The sequence below is a fragment of the Mizuhopecten yessoensis genome, unplaced genomic scaffold, assembly GCF_002113885.1.
Source record: "Mizuhopecten yessoensis strain PY_sf001 unplaced genomic scaffold, ASM211388v2 scaffold8071, whole genome shotgun sequence".
NCBI lineage: Eukaryota > Metazoa > Mollusca > Bivalvia > Pectinida > Pectinidae > Mizuhopecten > Mizuhopecten yessoensis.
In genome coordinates, this window is record NW_018407364.1 from 430,683 (window position 1) to 450,103 (window position 19,421).

The window sequence follows — 19,421 nt, forward strand, 5'->3', positions numbered from 1 at the left end:
GCTATTATATATAATACTTCTAGAAATGTATAAGCTGTAGTATATTAATTCATAAAGAAATCTTTATACCCTCCTATATCAGCTATACTTCATATACCACCTATACCCTCCTACAGTAACTATACGTCCTATACCACCTATACCCTTCTTCATCATCTATACTTCCTAAACCCCCTAAACCTTCCTTCATCACCTATACGTCCTATACCACCTATACCCTCCTACATCACATTTACTTCCTATATCACATATACCCTCCTACATCATCTTTACTTCCTATATCACATATACCCTCCTACATCATCTACATATCATATACCACATACACCCTCCTACATCACCTACACGTCATATACCACCTATACCCTCCTACATAACCTATACCTCCTATACCCCCTTTGCCCTCCTACATCACATTTACTTCCTATTCCACCTATACCCTCCTACATCACCTATACGACCTATACCACCTATACCATCCTATATTATCTATACCCTCTTACATCACATATACCCTCCTACATCATCCGTACTTTCTATACAACATATACCCTCCTACAACACTTTTACCTACTATACCACCATAACCCTTCTACTTCACCTTTACTACGTATACCACCTATACCCTCCTACATCACATATACTTCCTATAACCACCTATACCCTCCTACATCACCTTAAATAACTATATCCTCTTACATCACCTTTATTTTCTATACCACATGTACCCTCCAGCATCATCTATACCCTCTTTCACCAACTATACCCTCCTACATCACCTATATTTCCTATACCTTCCTACGTCACCTTTACTTCCTATACCATTTATACCCTCTTGTATCACCTATACCCTCCTACATAATCTATGCTTCATATATCACATATACCCTCATACAGCAACTATACGTCCTGTACCACCTATACCCTTCTTCATCAGCTATACTTCCAAAACCACCTAAACCTTCCTTCAGCACCTATACATCCTATACCACCTATACCACCTATACCCTCTTACATCACCTACACGTCATATTCCACCTATACCCTCCTACATCTCCTATACGTCATATACGCCCTTGCCCTCCTACATCATCTTTATTTACTATATCACATATACTCCCTACACGTCATATATAACATACAACCTCCTCTATCACCTACACGTCATATACCACCTATACCCTCCTACATCACCTACACGTCATATACCCCCTTTGCCCTCCTACATCATCTTTACTTCCTATACCCCCTTTGCCCTCCTACATCACATTTACTTCCTATTCCATCTATACCCTCCTACAACATCTGTACCCTCTTACATCACCTATACCCTCCTACATGCTATACCCTCGTGCATCACCTATACCCTCCTACGTCATCTATACCCTCTTACACCACCTATACCATCCTACGTCACCTTTACTTTCTATACCTTCCTACGTCACATTAATTTACTTCCTATATCACATATACCCTCCTACATCATACACCCTCCTACATCACCTACTTCCTATGCCATCTATACCCTCCAACATCACCTATATTTCCTAACCCACCTAAGCCTTTTTATCACCTATACGTCCTATACCACCTATACCCTCCTACATCACCTTTACTTCCTATATCACATATACCCTCCTACATCATCTTTACTTCCTTTGTCACATATACCCTCCTACATCATCTACATGTCATATACCACATACACCCTCCTACATCACCTACATGTCATATACCACCTATACCCTCCTACATCACCTATACGTCATATACCCCCTTTGCCCTCCTACATCACATTTACTATTACTATGTACATCGTAAAGCTACATGTATTGTGAAACTAACTTTAAAGTCAGATATGCGTATCAAGATACATATCGAATCGAATGTATTGTGCTGTGAAAATACAGTTTACATGGTACAAAGTACAGGGTACGGGGTTACGGGGTACAGGGTACAGCGTAGACCGAAACAATTCATTAAATCGTTCAGCTTCGCAAGACTTTGTTGTGTATTGTAGCAAAACAATGTGTTTGCTTGCATAATGCAATACAATTTCATTTCGGGTATTATCAGTCAAAGTTCAATTAAATTCGATTTGTGAGTTCACCGATTCTTTTTTTAAACACCAGAAACGATGTTATCCACTGTGCAGTGATACGAAAACGTACAACAGCTAAAAAGAAAAAAAAATATTTGAACTGTATTTACTACATACATCGTAAAGCTACATGTATTGTGAAACTAACTTTAAAGTCAGATATGTGTATCAAGATACATATCGTATCGAATGTATTATGCTGTGAAAATACAGTTTACAGGGTACAGGGTACTACGGGGTACAGGGTACAAGGTACGGGGTACGGGGTACGGGGTACAGGGTACTAGAATCAGGTACATTACAGCATGCTCTTTTCAAACTCGTCAATCCCTGGAGCCTTATAGTAAGCTTGATCACCATGAATTATATATGGTGTAAATGTGGCACTGTAGATATACACATTTTTATACCTCCACGAACAGCACACTGACCGCTCTAAGATGTTTCTGTACGTCTGTCGTGAGTTAAGTAAATGGATGTTTAAGTCGACCGTCTATCTGGAATGTGATTCAACAACAGACTGACAGATGACGTCTGGATCTGATTATTGTCCGGCAATTACACACGCGATATCTCCGGTGATTTTACACGGGTAGTAGCCGACAGCGGACTGTCAAAACATTGCTTGACCGCGGAATTAGATAAGATGCTATCTAATACAAGTCCGTGGCTTGACTAACAGCTTTTGTTACCTTTGGTACCTACGTGTAGATATGTTAGAACATTATAAGTAAAAACTGCTGTTAGTATCGACAGCTGTTAGTATCGACATTTTTGTACATATTACAAGAAAAATCATTATTAACACGGCATAAAATAATGTGGTTACGAAGAACTTTTTTGTACTTATTGTTTAAACACGATTTAAGTACAAAAACTTATTAGTATCAACATGTTTAGAGACTGTAGCCATGGATCCAAAAGTCTGTGGAAGTTGATTAAGCTTGTAATCGCATTTGTGGTCTTAGTATGTATTTGTTATAGTATAAACTATAAACTTTATTTATTTTACAACAATAATGAAACAAGGTATTTCAACTCATATTTATCACTCTTGTTGGCCCATATGTAAGCGCGTGGATGGTCTAAATGTGGAAGGAAACCGGAGTACCCGGAGAAAACCCACGTGGTCGGGCAGGTGACCCCATACCTTTTCACGTCCGATCGGGAAATCGAATCCCGGCCGCCTTGTTGAAAGACTAGAGCGCTATCCACTACGCCACCCGGCCACCCGATAGTATACAATGACTCCTGATTGTAGGTTTGATACATTTGTTGTTTAATTTTCTCGAATATTTGCTTATTGTTAACTGGTACTCTGGTTCTGTACATAATACACGCACCACCATCAGGTGCAAATAAATCTGGGTTTTTTCAAGTATTTTTTGTTTTGTTTTCTAATGGCTGAACTCAAGCTCCAGTGACGCAGAAATTCTTTAGCACGAATGCCTGCCAGAGTTGAAAATAAATCGTGCTTGGATGGAGACATCGTGTCGTACATTAATATTGTTGACCGCTTACCTTATCCCAAGTCCCAAGGGTTACTACTCCAGAATGTCAATATGTTCTCGAAGTGTCTCTCAAAGGTCAGATCATACTGAATATGTTACATATGTATTTACAATAAAAGGAGACACGGCAGTCTAGTGTTAAGACGCCGGGCTCGTGACCAAAGGATTGTACAGCTGTAAATGAGTATGTGGTTGGGCAGTGCTGGAACTGTTGAATGCTAGCAGTGAGCGCCGAAATGGCAGCACCGGCTGAGACAGGTGTTATTCTCGAGCTAAGTTCCTGTAGTATTTTTTTTACAAAGTCAGTTTTTCCACAGGATGTTGGTCCAGAAACAGTCATAGTGAATGGATGATGGAATTGAAACACTCCTGCTCCTCCAATCATAATATCTCCTCCTCCTCCTCCTCCTCCTCCTTTATTTTATTTTAGATTTTTTTTTTTTAGTTTTTACTTTTTAGAAATCTTAAAAAAAATAAATCATCCCGCCATTTCGGATGGCCGTTCATTTTGCTCCGGCCGCCATCTTGGATTGGCCGATCATTCAGTTGACACATGGCCGCCATCTTGGATTGGCCGATCATTCAGTTGACACATGGCCGATCAGCCGATCATTTTGGAGTAGATTCAAAACCTACACACTATACTACTGCTCCCTGAGGGAGTTGAGAAAGATATCGGTTGGTTAACGTTGCAAAGCCTGAAGGTCCTATTTACACGGATAATAATTTGTGTACCGCTTTGAAACAACCTACGAACTAGGTTGTGATGAAGCGGATAATATATATGAGGAGGTCAAATTATTATTATTATCTTAAGTAATCACAAAATTTTGGTTATAAAATTTTAATTATCTGTGTATGTGTGTGTATTGTTTTTAATTTTGTTTTGCTGTTAATCACGTTTCTAAGACTAAAAAGATCAATCGTTTAAAGTGTGTAAAGTGTCTACCTTTGAATACATTCTACAATTGTATAAGATGCAGCCTATTAGAGAAATTTCAATATGAACGGAATCACTGTTACAAAGAAATCAGGCAAAGAATGAAAAGCAATTTCATAAACACATAAACGTACACACATAAATAAAAATAAGGAAAACTAACTATAGTGATCAAAACCTATTGCTGGATTTGATGTTATGATGCACATGTCTAAATCTGCTTGTCTTGAGGTCTACCGAGAGTTGAGCATTACCAAACAAAAATAGTTTTAAATTGAAATCACTACGCTAGGCATTCAAACTTTGGGACAGGAGTCGTCTTTCATTGTTAAAAAGTAGGTACTCATACAAAATAGTGAAAGGCATTTTCACAGGGACGGCTACCGTAATAAACTGGACTATCAGTAAAAATGTCTATATAAAGGTCATATTTAAGTGGACTACACTGATGTCTAAGTTTTGTATGAAAAATACACTGTATTAAATTTACGTTCACCGAAACCTAAGTAGGAAGGAGATAATCACATTTGAGGTAATAAGTCAATGATCGTACTGAAAAATCTACAATGTCAAATTTCATTCAATTACAAAGCTCAAAGTCTAAAATATCCCAGTGGATGAACCCCCTTCTAAGGCCATCTTTAATTTCAAAATACCATGTGTATGGGGAGTAGTAAGAATAAAGTTATCTCCGTGTATAGCAGATATACGTCAACTTCTGGAGGGAATCCCCCCTCCCCCCGCCCGCAATATTTAGCATTTAGGAGGCGTTAATTTAAGGTTTATGTATTGTGGTGTTTCATAACTGTACTTGTTAATAAAGTATCGTTATATGCACATGATTGAACGGTGTTTTATGTATACTGTAATGTATGTCACTCTCCTGTCTATTCTTATTAAGTTTAGAGAATGTTATATGCATATATGTATGTACCTATAAGACTACGGGCTTTTGGCCAATAAAGAACTAGAACTAGTTATACAAACATAAATAAAAATAAGGAAAACTAACTATAGTGATCAAAGCCTATTGATGTCTAAATCTGCCTGTCTTGAGGTCTACCGAGAGTTGAGCATTACCAAACAAAGGTTAGCAACTTTGATTATATTTTAGGTGTATTGACAGACGAGGCTAGTACCTGTGAACTGGGTAGGGATTGTCAGCCTGTTGTCAATATAATGTCGGCGGATGACTGGAACAAGCGTAGCGTGTAGATGTTAAGAATTTCAATGACATGACATTTCAGAGTGGATCTGAGTGGCCTCAATTAGCAATAGGCACCTTTTGTATAGGCGAGGAACTCAAATATACCACAGAGCTTCTTCTTTCGTTTCTTGGGTACTCCCCTTATCTGCAATCGGTCCTGGTACAAATATTTCGGTACAACTACCAACTACATTATGTATGAAGAATCCGGTACGGTATACAGAAAAAAAATCGCTGTTGTTCAATACGCTCACTTAATTAAGTTTCGATGAGTATTTTAGAAGTAATTAAAAAAACTACAATGTCAAATTATGGGTATGGGGTCATCCAATTACAAAGCTCAATCATGCGTCAGTCTAAAATATCCCATTGGGGGAACCCCCTTCTACGGTCACTTACCCCTTAGAAGGGAATTCACACGGATAGGAGGGCCATTTTTAATTTCAAAATACCATGTGTATGGAGAGTAGTAAGAATAAAGTTATCTCCGTGTATAGCAGATATACGTCAACTTCTGGAGAGAATCCGCCCCCCACCCCCACCCCCCAGCGGTTGCTTATGCTTATTGTTAACCCAAGAGCTATTGGGTTGATACCAGGACTTATCGCGATCTAAACATTTTGTTCTTTTATGAGACAATGTGGACATAGCAGTTTGCGGCTGCTTTTAGACGAGCCTCGATAAAGCCTTGAAGGCGTACATAACCCCTTGTAGGTCCGTCAGGATTTACACCCGAAAATATAACATTTAAAAACGGACAAACCGGGTGTTTGGCAAAAACGAACATGCCCCATATAATACCTTATATATATATCTGATCTCCAAAAGAGGATATGAACAACACGAAATTGAGCACTAAGCATTAAATTATTCTTAAAACTGTAAGATAAAACTTTTTTTCAGGTTCTTGATTTCATACAAGTACAAAATCACTCTGTTAAGAAATTTCGTAGCTGATTTTTACACGTTCTTTGAAATCTTTAAGATATCTTTGATGTTTATCAAAGCGAGACATGGCGATGACCACACACAAGATGAATACAAAGAACATTGTAACATGAATGTGTCAATATGTTAACTCACCTGTACGAGACAAAAATCCACACGATCACAAGGAATATTACAGGAATTGAAAGTCGAAAAAATACAGCACGTATAGCCATCTTCCCTATCGATCTACCGTCCGCGCTATACACTACATGTAACAACCAACAACCGTATCCGGAGCTACAGACGCGAGCTATGTAATATAAAGGGTCTATGCGCATGCCCAGGTATATATTTATAGATATCAAACGTTATGGACAGCGTCACCTATTTAACCAGCCGGAGAAATGTGATACTAGCCGGCTTTATCCAACCACAGAATTGGATACGACCGGGTCAAACCATTCAGATTGAAAACAAATTGTTTTCACGTTATGAGGGTCCGCTAATGCATGCCTTACAAGGCTTTGTCAAGGCTAGCCTGAAAGCAGCATCACTCAGATTAATAGGTCTGACCTTATTTCATAAACGAACAACTTTGGACCAACCGGTCAAACTGTTTGAATCGCAATAAAAGATAGCGGCCAAAATTTCCACAAGGACCTCAGAATTTGTTACAGCTATATCTTGACATTAAATTAGGTGTTCAGAGAAACCTATTGCTTTTTATGGATTTAGATTAAATTCCGGTTAAAATGCCATCCCCTATCATGATATCATACGAGAAGGGTGAAAAGCTATCGATGTCGAAAAATCAACCCCACCTATCTTTCTTGCATAAAAAAACCACATTTCTGGTTGACGTACAAAAAAAAAGTTTAGTACCGTTGGAAAGATGGAAAGTTTTTCTTTCAGAAACATCCTACATTCACGTAAAAGTTACTCTCCTTCTGCAGACATGACATCCGTTTTCTTCAAAACCACACGCCATTTCCGAGCTTCTAAGAGTTACTTTTATGAGATTGACTTCAGCCACGTGCCGAAACATGTGGTGTGATTGGTTGGTGTGATTCCGAAAAGAGCAGCCATCTTTCCCCCTTAAGGTGGGTCCATCCTTTTGAAAACAAGCATGTCATTTCAGTCTAATTAGGCTTATTGTGTTGCATTTATTTACGTAGATTCCATATATGAAAAGATAAAAAGGGGTTCTCGACTCACTTGTTGAGATATTTGAGCTGTAAGGTAGCCATTTTTCTTAAAGTTTTCCCAAAAATATGAAAATTTAGTAAAAATATGTTTTCTATAATATTTACGAAAAATTTGAGTTACAACCAAGTTGCATGTTTTGTAGACATTCCGTGATGTACTATCAAAAGCAAAAAAAATAAAATAATTATATTTGCTATATTTATGCATTTTTCGTGGCCGTCCATTCTCTTCAAAATGCAATTTTTGACAAATTTCATCGAACAAACGCATTAGAAACAAGCAAAAATGTTATCAAAACCCATATCAATTTTATAAAACTTTGACAGAAGACAGCCAAGTGTATATGCTTTTCGATAAGTATAAAAAAATAGTGGGGCTCCCGATAAAGATTTAGCAATTTTGCTAACTTGAAGCAGAGACGTATATATTACAGAGATTGGCAACTCGCGCAGATCTCGCAAAAACACCCATTTTGTTCAGGCAGTTGAAATTAGATACGCCGCGATACTCGGGTTGTGGCTGCGCAATCACGCGGAACCGGGTCTCTGAGTGTCTCTTTTGACAGCTAAAAAACATGTCGAAGCAGAATGATATCGAGCCTGGTGACGAGAGTCTGGTCCATGTGTTACCTGTGGAAATTTGATCATGTATTCGTTAGTTCGTGTCAACATGTCACATATCCTAGACATATTCAATAAGGAACGGGAACGGAGTGCGTATGTCATGAAAGGAATTAACCCTCACATCACATCACAGCCGCCATTCTTATTTGTTTATTCTGAAAACACTGTATCTTCAGAGCTAAATTATAAAACTTTGAAAGTATTATAACAACCTCATTTTAAAAAGCTGGCTAGAAATATTATGTAAGAATAAACATCTGCAGACTTTTTTGAAATTGTCTAAAGAACAAAAACGGAGTCCTTGTTCTCCTGTAGCCAGAATCTGCAACCTTGCGATGGTTGGTGTTTTCAAGACTTATTTATTCAAGTTTACATCCAATAGAGTACTACCAAATCGCATGGAAATCTCAGCTAGCTACGGGTTTAATAAAACGTTAATTTTCGATGTTTTCTCACGGCATAATTAACAGGACAGGATTATTGAATGCAGCGAAACGTATATCCAATATGGCGCAGGTGAAGCGTAACTCGCGATATGACATCCGGTTACCGTGACCAATGGTAAGGTCAAGAGCAAGTTGCCAATCTCTATAATATATGTAGACCTCTGCTTGAAGTCAGAACTCCGTCCCCCACCCCTATTTTGCCTTTTCATACTTTAATTAGTAAAAGGCAAAATTATGTCATGTTACCATTCAAATCATCAAAAACTATAAATTTTGGTATACGTTAAATTTAAGTAACATTAATGCTCGGAAAATAAATAAAAATCAATAATCCGAAGTTCCGATCCGTATGTTGATGTTGTTATGAGTGTGGGGGCTCCAGACAGCGCTACAATATTCCAACCTCGGTCTTACGATGATCTTGTAAGCCTACTCCTTGATGTTCTGTGGAGCCGAAGTAAGGTTTCTCCTTAGCATTCCTAACACACGATAGGCTTTTGATGTTACATTTCCTATTTGAGTATTCCATCTCACGTTACTGTTGATGGTGATTCCGAGGTACGGTGTTTCGTTGATCTGTTTCAGCAGGTCCCATCCTAGAGTATAGGTACTGGCATGTCTGTGCTTCCTGGCAAGTGTAACTATCATAGAGTTACACTTTTTGGTGTTGAAAACCATCTGCAATTTCACTGACCACTCATGCAGGAAATCTAGATATGTCTGTAATATTTACTGGTCGTGTTGGTTGTTGATCTCTCGATAAAGGAGACAGTCGTCGGCAAACATACGGATGGTGCTGTTTATGTTGTCAACAATGTCGTTGATTTAAAGTAGGAACAGGATCGGGTCTATTGTTGTCCCTTGTGGTACCCCGGATAGGACATCTGCTGTTGTGGATACGTCACCGTCAACTACAACTTATTGAGTTCTACTCCTCAAGAAGCATTGTATCCACAGTACCACTCTGTTGTGGATACGTCACCGTCAACTACAACTTATTGAGTTCTACTCCTCAAGAAGCATTGTATCCACATTACCACTCTGTTGTCAAATCTGTAGTGTTGTAACTTCCGTACTAGTCTTCGATGAGGGACATGGCAAAGGCCTTTGAAAAATACAATACAACCAGATCAACCTGGGATGAGACTATAAGTCATAGCACTGGTGGTGATGGCGAGTTGTGACTCACAAGGTCGGCGTTGTCGAAAACCATGCTGGTAGTCCGATAGTTTGTTGCTCCTGTCAAGATGGTCTATGACAAACTTATCTTTCAAAACCAATTCCTGCTAACTATAAAAACGCTATTGTTAGATTAAGTTCATCTTCGCATTGTCTTCTTATCGAATCGGGCAGCCACAGAAATGTTCCACGTCAGCTTCGAACTTGTCCTGTGTGTCTTAATGACATCGAGGACGAATATCGTTTCATTTTAAAATGCCCCTTGAAAAACGATCTGGTCTCAAATATATGAAGCCCTATTATCGAATAAATCCAACCGTCTTTAAAAATACGAAGGAATTGTGCAATTTAGAAAAATCGTCCATCACGCAAACATATAACGAGCAAATTATTTATAAGATAATTAAATGTTCTATGAATGGAATGGACCAGGAAATATTTGTTGTAATTAGGTTTAATGTAAATGTTGTATCTTTAAACTGATAACATTAGTAAACTGTTCCAGGTAAATTTAATTATGAAAATCACATAAAAATATACCTTATACAGCATAGTAAATTACGATTTAAGAGCACACCAATGTATATCTGAGTGTTAAAAAGATACCTTATGCAGCACAATTAATTACAATTTAAGAACACATTAATTTGTATCGGAGTTATTTGTTTACAATAAAAATAAGGAGTATTTATTTGAATCAAAAGTAACATTACTCAATACTAACAAATGTGGTCTTAAAAGAAAGTGACAGTATTGAAAAAATTAATAAACATGAAAATTAATTAATTAAATCTAAAGAGGGGAAATGTATAAGAAGGAACCAGAATTCCTCATGTACGTGAAATAAGGGAGAATGGTATCCCACAGGGGAGCTGTATCTGCCAAATCGTTTTCAATATTTCGATAACATCGTTACAGGTCTAGGAAAATAATAAAAACAAATGCGTCACAGTATGCCAATGGGAGTGGTACGTGTGTCTGACTGTTCAATCATAGTGTAGAAAATAAATGAAATCAAATATCATCCGAACTTGTGGTAATCTTAAACTTGTCAAATCTGGGGCTTTAAAATATATAAATCAAAATGTCAGTGACATATAAACATGGTAATATAGATGATCCAACAATTGGACTAGGTTGTAAAATTATTGAAATAAAAAAAAGATAATTTCTTAATTTTGTATTTTGAATGAGAATTTATCTCTTTACTGGGTTTCATATGGTCAATTTTATTTTATTTCTGCTTTTTTTTCACATTTAGTAATAATTTATATGCATTTTAAAGTTCTTTTAGTAAAAAAAACTTCATCTGTGCTTAATGTGAGCTAAAACATTTCAGTTTTCATCGTACATGAATGTCAGGTCCAGCACAATCTACCGATTGAACTTTATAACTGTGACCTGTAACCTGTTTAGTTATATCCACCTGTAATTTATAGCTGTATTGAAATTTAATTCTGAGATTTTAGTTTTCATTAAAATAAAGCAAAAATTATTTATACTATTGACTATAACAAGTATACACGTAGAGGTTCATAAATGTAAATTTTCCGAATTTTTTACATCACATTTTTCTCCAACAGAAAACTTTATTTTCTCCTATTTTTTTTAATGAATACGCAAAGTTTGAATTTTAACTTTAAATGCTATTAAATATCAAAATCAGATATTACAGAAATAGGGTTTTACGTATGGCCACAGATTTAAGTTTGATATCAAAATCAGATAATAAAGGAAAAGTTTAGTACTATTAAACACGGATACTGGAATATTTCATTCCAATTCCAGTTTTTTTTTCTTCAAAATATAAGGAAACATCTCAGTAGATATGATGCTACAACTGAAAAGGGTACAAGTAATCCATAATTGTTGATACGGACCAAATATAGCAATAGCAATACAGGAGAGTGTGTCGTATGGTACCATATCAGGTATTCACAGGTGAAATCCAACATTTATGAAACAGTATATAATTGAGTTCCATTGTTTCGTAAAACAACACCTGCCTATTGTTGGTAAATATGTTGGCACTCGGAGAACACCCCAACTCACCATAGCAAGAGATTTTTACATATAAACTGTAGCATATGATCCCTAGTTTTGGTTGAATGATACATCAATCCATTGTTAATTTGACAACATTCGTCTTTTGGGGAAATGTTCGACTGTTTGAGAATTTCAGTTTTATGCTTCTACGAAAAACGTACCAAGTACTCATTTTTATTTTAATAGGTGTTTTTGTTGTGATAAGGTTTATGTCTACACCTCACCAAAAGAAAATTGAAAACAAAGGAGGGGCCATTTTGGAAACACCCCCCCCCCCCCCCCCCCCCNGTAAAAACAACGTTTGTTAGACAATTTCAAGCAAGAGTGTGAGCATTTAAATTTTGTTTCGTCGCCAAACGTGTTTCATACAGGCATGTTGTAGATCGCGTTGCATTGCAAACTTATCTTTCAAAACCAATTCCTGCTAACTAAAAAAAGGCTATTGTTAGATTACGTTTATCTTCACATTGTCTTCTTATCGAATCGGGCAGACACAGAAATGTTCCACGTCAGCTTGCCCTATGTGTCTTAATGACATCGAGGACGAATATCGTTTCATTTTAAAATGCCCCTTGTAAAACGATGTGGTTTCAAATATGTGAAGCCCTACTATTGAATAAATCCCTCCTTCTTTAAATTGGTTATATTTCCATCATCTGTGAATACGAAGGAATTGTGCAATATAAAAAAATCGTTCATCACGCACACATATAACGAGCAAATTATTTAGAAGATAATTAAATGTTGTATGAATGAAATGGACCTGGAAATATTTGTTGTAATTAGGTTTAATGTAAATGTTGAATCTTTAAACTGATAACACTAAGGAAAATTACATAAAATATATGTCTTATACAGCACAGTAAATTACAATTTAAAAACACGCTAATTTATATCTGAGTGTGAAAAAGACACCTTATGCAGCACAATTAATTACAATTTAAGAACACATTAATTTGTATCGGAGTTATTTGTTTACAACAACAAAAAATAAGGAGTATTTATTTGTACCACACAAATACAGGTTAGTGAAAGAGTAACATTACTCAATACTTACAAATGTGGTCTAATTGAATAAACTTAAATATTAAATCTAAAGAGGGGAAATTCATAAGAAGGAACCAGTTTTATGAGAATTTTTAACTAAAGGAAATTCCTCATGTACGTGAAATTAGGGATAATTGTATCCCACAGGGGAGCTGTATCTGCCAAATCGTTTTCAATATTTCGATAACATCGTTACAGGTCTAGGAAAATAATAAAAACAAATGCGTCACAGTATGTCAATGGGAGTGGTACGTGTGTCTGACTGTTCAATCATAGTGTAGAAAATAAATGAAAACAAATATCATCCGAACTTGTGGTAATCTTAAACCTGTCTAATCTGGAGCTTTAAAATATATAAATCAAAAATGTCAGTGACATATAAACGTGGTTATACAGATGATCCAACAATTGAACTAGGTTGTAAAATTATTGAAATAAAAAAAAAGATAATAAAAAAAAAGATAATTTCTTTTTTTTTATTTTGAATGGGAACTTATCTCTTCACTGAATTTTATTTGGTCAATTTCTTTTCTTTCTGCTTTTTTTACATGTAGTAAATAAATTTATATGCATTTTACATTTCTTGTAGACAAAAAAACTTCATCTGTGCTTAATGTGAGCTAAAACATTTCAGTTTTCATCATACATGTATGTCAGGTCCTGTACAATCTACTGATTTTTTTCTCCAACAGAAAACTTTTCTCTTAGTCTTTTAATGAATACGCAAAGTTTGAATAAAACCTTTTAATGCTGTTCAATATCAAAATCAGATATTACAGAAATAGTTTATTACTAATTAGAACATATTTAAGTTTGATATCAGATAATAAAGGAATAGTTTAGTCCTTTCTTAGGAGTCTGAAAAGAAACATCGAAAATTGCTTTTGGCTAGTCGTCAAGAGGATCCAACCCCCCCCNTCACAATGGCATTAGAATACGGAAGCAGTTTTATTCTATAGTCAATTTTATTTAGGCGTGGTCAGCAACACATTTACTTGCCCATTCAATGAACATGTATAGTGATAGCACGCAAAGGATTTCATGTACAATGTAACATGTTTTAAAAACAATAAACTAGTTAGTGTTAGAAAAGATAAAGAATGAAAAACTTACCTGTACAAGACAAAGTTCAATGAAATCACTAATATCAATACACAAATTACGAGTCCAACAAATACAGAACGCTTGTCCATTTTAGCTATGGCGTAATTGACGATCGTGTAGTTAGACCATAAAAATCACTTCATATTGATTACAGCTAGGATAATTAGATCTGTTCTTTTTCATTTTTAAAATCCGGAGGCAATAAAGAATCAAACCACAGGTTTAAACACAGGTGAAATAGTGTTGGCAGAGACCTAGACAAGCAAATACAAGGGTCCTTTTAAAGATAATTTTATATGGCACGTAGCGTATAGGGTATGTCAGAGCGTGCAGACGCACATGTACATGACTATAGGTAAGCGAACAGGTAAGAAATTATGTATTCGGTAACCGCAGTCGTTATAATCTTTTTCGTGGCTCAATGAGTTTAGTTTAGTTTAAACATATTTATTGCCAAAATTAGACAAGGGATTAGGCACAAGTTATAACAACTTATCAACGCCTTCGCTCAATGCGACCGTATGTGACCGTGGTTATTGATATTTCAATATCTCCGTTAAGGATCTCACCCGAGACGTCTGTTGTGTTTTTCTGACGCCAATTGAGTAACAATAAATTCCTCGAGCTAAAATAATCAGGTGGAAGAAGTTTGTATTTTACATATATAACAGGGATCACACATACATTTGTAAATTAAATTTACCATCCACAAACTTCTTCGGACACGATATTTACTTATTACGAAAGAAATGTTTAACGCTTACACGGTGTCTTTTTATACATGTAATAGGCCTAGCGTTAAGCTGAAGGTATTTGTTCCACACATTTTCGTATAGAGGTGGTTGGACAAAAGGACGTTTATTAGCATCCCTTCGTGGCAAAGTAACGTTTATGAATGTTTTCAGTATAAACCATAATTTAAAAAACCTTTTCTGGAAAAATCCCAAGTAAGGTGTAATGCAAATCAGGGGATGTTACTGTAGGTAAGGAGCACTAAAAGATCGTTCTCTAGTGTTTTGTCGCAAGCAGGGGACAAAGTCCAGATTCAATATGACGAATGTTAAGTTCATTATCAATGACCAGTTGGGTTTGAATGCAATGATAATGTCTATGTCCACTATAAAATAGGTGTTGATTTTCTTGCGGCACGTATATTTCATGTGGTGTCCCGTCGATGCAACCAACTGCTTCCTCAATGTGGCTCCAGGTTCCCCGCATTTGGCGCCATTCTCTACGCGAAGGCCATACAATATTGTCAGCCAAATTGGTATACATACAGTGGTGCGCTTAACCTTATTCCCCTGAGCGTTTCCATTCGCAGTGTAAGTATACAGTATTTCATATATATATAAGATCACAAAATGATGTCAGACAATGTGAACCAAAGGTCAAAGATGTCAAGACACGCACAAACAAAACACGAGAGCACGACATCGCTTTTACCCGTTACGTTAATAGATGTAAGCCATGTAAGCTACTGTAGTGCTGACCTTGTACAATTTATCGTCACTTAGACATAGCTTGACAATGACACCAGTCGGTGTTGAAACGTAGCACAGTCTAATATCACTGTTTGTGTAAAGATAACATTATTTTGATATAAATAAGAAGCTTTAACATTGTGTTTCTGTATCCGGAACTAATTTCCGCACACTACCGGTCTTGACCGGCTGGGTTTAGATCGCTAAAGGACAGCGCGCCACCATATCTGGAAAATTCTAATAATAGCAATACGACCCAGCAACAGACTATAGCTTGTCGTTTTGAGAAGAGAACGAAAGCGGGAGTAACCCCTGGATATCCAAAAGGAGGTTTTCTTTACCTTATCTACGTTGTAGCTGTAAATATGTCTCTTGAATAAAACTTGAATGTATACTATCTAGATTAAACCGTCCGCATATGACCTTGGCTGATATGGGGACCTTAGACCCAAAACAAAGCAAACAAACAAAACCTATATTAAAGTTTTCTGTATCGTTAAGCTAACCAAACTTTGAACAAACTGTGACACTTGTCCACAACAAGCAGATCCCGTGACACACCTAGGAGATACATATGTAGCATGGATATTAGACACCAGTCTGGTAGATCAACATATTATGTAAGTCGCGTACTTTCGTAACACACCTAGGTGATAGCCATCCTCGATACTCCAGAAGCACGCTCACTAACGCTCTCTGCACCTCTAGGCATCTTGTTTGATCAGAAGTCAAGCTCAAGCTTTCATTAGGTTGACAGATGAATGAACACTTAAAACAGTTACAATTTATGTACATGAATTTACCACATTCATAAATTAAACAAGATGCCCAGGGGACCTGTATCGCTCACTTTTTCTGATGTTACATCAAACTGACATATAGGCAACTCCAGACCAATTTTGGTAGCTAGAACACAAGACATTATAACATCTCTTAAACTGTTCTAAAGATATTGTTGTTTTCAATTTGCAATTTGAATTTTAAAGCTTTTAACCTACGTTGACCTGCGACTCCTGGTAGCACTCAAAGTTGACCTTTGACCTCCTTACTGTAATACAAAAAAAGAATTCACACAGCTGGTCTACATAACATACCCAAGTATCATGACTCTAGACCAAATGACTTAAGATATTGTTTTTAAATATATTTGACACCTGTGACATTGAAACTAGTTCAAGGTCATTGTTATGAGGAACTTTTAAAGCACTTCATCCCAGGTACCTACGGGCCAAGTAGCATGACCCTGGGCCTTATGCAACTTGAGATGAAAGTTGTTAAACCGTTTAACCCATTTTGACTGTTGACCCCTGACTAGCACTTAAAGTTGACCTTTGAACTCATTACTGTAATTAAGAAAAGGATTCACACAGCTTGTCTACATAACATACCCAAGTAATACGACTTTAGTCCAAATGGTTCTTAGGATATTGTTGTTTTTAACATATTTGACCCCTGTGACCTAGAAAGTAGGTCAAAGGAATTTTAATGAGGATACTTTACAGCACTCCATCCAAGGTACCTACTGTCGAAATATCATGACCCTAGGTTTTCTAGTTCTTCAGAAGAAGTCGTTCAAAAGAAGAAGTTGACGGAGGTACGTCGGAAAACATATGCCGAAGTACGGCATAAGCTCACATGGCCCTTTGGGCAAGGTGAGCTAAAGAGCAAAGATGGAAACATGCTAATAAAGAAAAATGACATAGGAACAAGATGGATGGAACATTTAAGTGAGGTATTAAATACACCCGTCCGTATCGATCAAGCAGAAATTCTTACAGAAGGTACTTAAGAAATAGAGACAGGCCCTTCCACACAGTTTGAGATTAGAAGAGCGCGAAAGGGACTGAAGGCTGGAAAAGCACCAGCTGTGGATAACATCACAGCAGAGATCCTGAAGATTCAGAAACAACAGTAAAAGAGCTAGATAAATTATCCAGTGTAGTCTGGTTCACAGGGAAGGCGCAAAAAGATTGGAGGAGAGGTCTTATAATTAAGCTCGCAAAGAAAGCAGACGTCACGAACTGTGGGAACTGGCAAGGTATCGCCCTTATAACAACAACCGCCAAAATAATGGGAAATATCATAGTACGAAGAATTGTCCTAAGTGTAGACATCAAGCTAAGGGAGGTCTAGCTGGAAGCGGGAAGTGGGACATCACAACAGATCGTCGTTCCGTGCAACATCTTTCCAGCAAGAAATCGAATGGAAAACAAACCTGTATTTATGCTTTATTGACTTTGAAAAGGCATTTGACAGTGTACATCGTAAAACCTTATGGAAGATCATGAGAAAGTACAGAATTCCAGGAAAATTGATCCAAATGGTGAAAATAATGTACGAAGACAGCGAATTTGCAGTAATAGATGGAACAGGTACAACATAATTGTTAGTATAACATAACAGCTAGTAACAAAACGGGCATAAGTTGGAAAAATGACAACAAAGTTAAAAAATCTAGACTTTGCAGATGACATTGCTCTTTTATCCAGCACCACGGAACAGATGCAAGATAAGGTGAATTTACTGAACAGCTACGCAGCAAAAACAGGCTTAAAAATCAACACAGGCAAAACAAAAGTCATTCGTCTAATGCTAGGAACAGCCAGTCAATCACCATCAATGAAAACGACATAAAAGACGTGCATTAATTGGTATACTTGGAAGCAACAGTCATAAGACAGGAGGCACAAACGAAGATATCAGAAAGAGAATCGGCCAAACAGGATTAGCATTCCACAAACTCAGCAAGACCTGAAGAAGCAACGAAATTAACAGGAAAGCAAAAATAATGCTATTTTAATCAAATGTAATAGCGATACTCTTATACAGCTGCGACATATGGAAAATGACAAAGGGAGTTGAAAAACTACTCGACACCTTCCAACACAAGTGCCTCAGAAAGATTCTTAAAATCTACAGCCGAGAAAAGTGTCCAACGAAACAATGAGAGAAACAGCAGGGGGTAGATACAATCAGCGCCTTGATAAAGGAACGCCGTTGGCAATGATTAGGTCATGTTCTAAGGATGGAGACAACCGCAAGCCCACGCATTGCACTAGGATAGGCACTGGAAGGATGGAAACTAACGCACACCCACGCATCACACTCGGATAGGCACTGGAAGGGTGGAGACAACCGCACACCCACGCATCGCACTAGGATAGGCACTGGAAGGATGGAAACTAACGCACACCCACGCATCACACTCGGAAAGGCACTGGAAGGATGGAGACAACCGCACACCCACGCATCGCACTAGGATAGGCACCAGAAGGATGGAAACAACCGCACACCCACGCATCGCACTAGGATAGGCACCAGAAGGAAAACGAAAGGAAATTGAAGGCCAAAAGAGACATAGAGGAGAATCGTTGAAAGAGAAAGGGGAAATCTGGCTTTCGGGTCATGGACAGAGTCAGCAAGATCAGCCCAAGACAGAAACACTTTGAGAGGACTTGTTCATGGCTCTATTCTCCACACTGAGAGGACTTGATCATGGCCCTATTCTCCACTCTGAGAGGACTTGTTCATGGCCCTATTCTCCACTCGGAGAGGTCTTGTTCATGGCCCTAGTCTCCACACTGAGAGGACTTGTTCATG

General features: G+C 37.3%; 1 protein-coding gene across 2 annotated transcripts in view; it reads right to left on the reverse strand.

Annotated features, from left to right (window-relative positions):
• The window catches only part of LOC110454840 (NXPE family member 4-like), a 29,462-nt gene extending 14,829 nt beyond the window's left edge, over positions 1 to 14,633 (reverse strand). Inside the window, exon 1 of one of the 2 annotated variants that reach the window (XM_021504578.1) lies at positions 14,350 to 14,633. In XM_021504578.1, the coding sequence (XP_021360253.1) occupies positions 14,350 to 14,429 (80 nt within the window). In that variant the 5' untranslated portion in view covers positions 14,430 to 14,633. Of the gene's footprint in view, positions 1 to 6,842; positions 7,011 to 14,349 lie in introns of those variants that run through there. The other variant, XM_021504577.1, reaches the window with a different exon arrangement.
• Between the last annotated feature and the right edge of the window lie 4,788 nt (positions 14,634 to 19,421).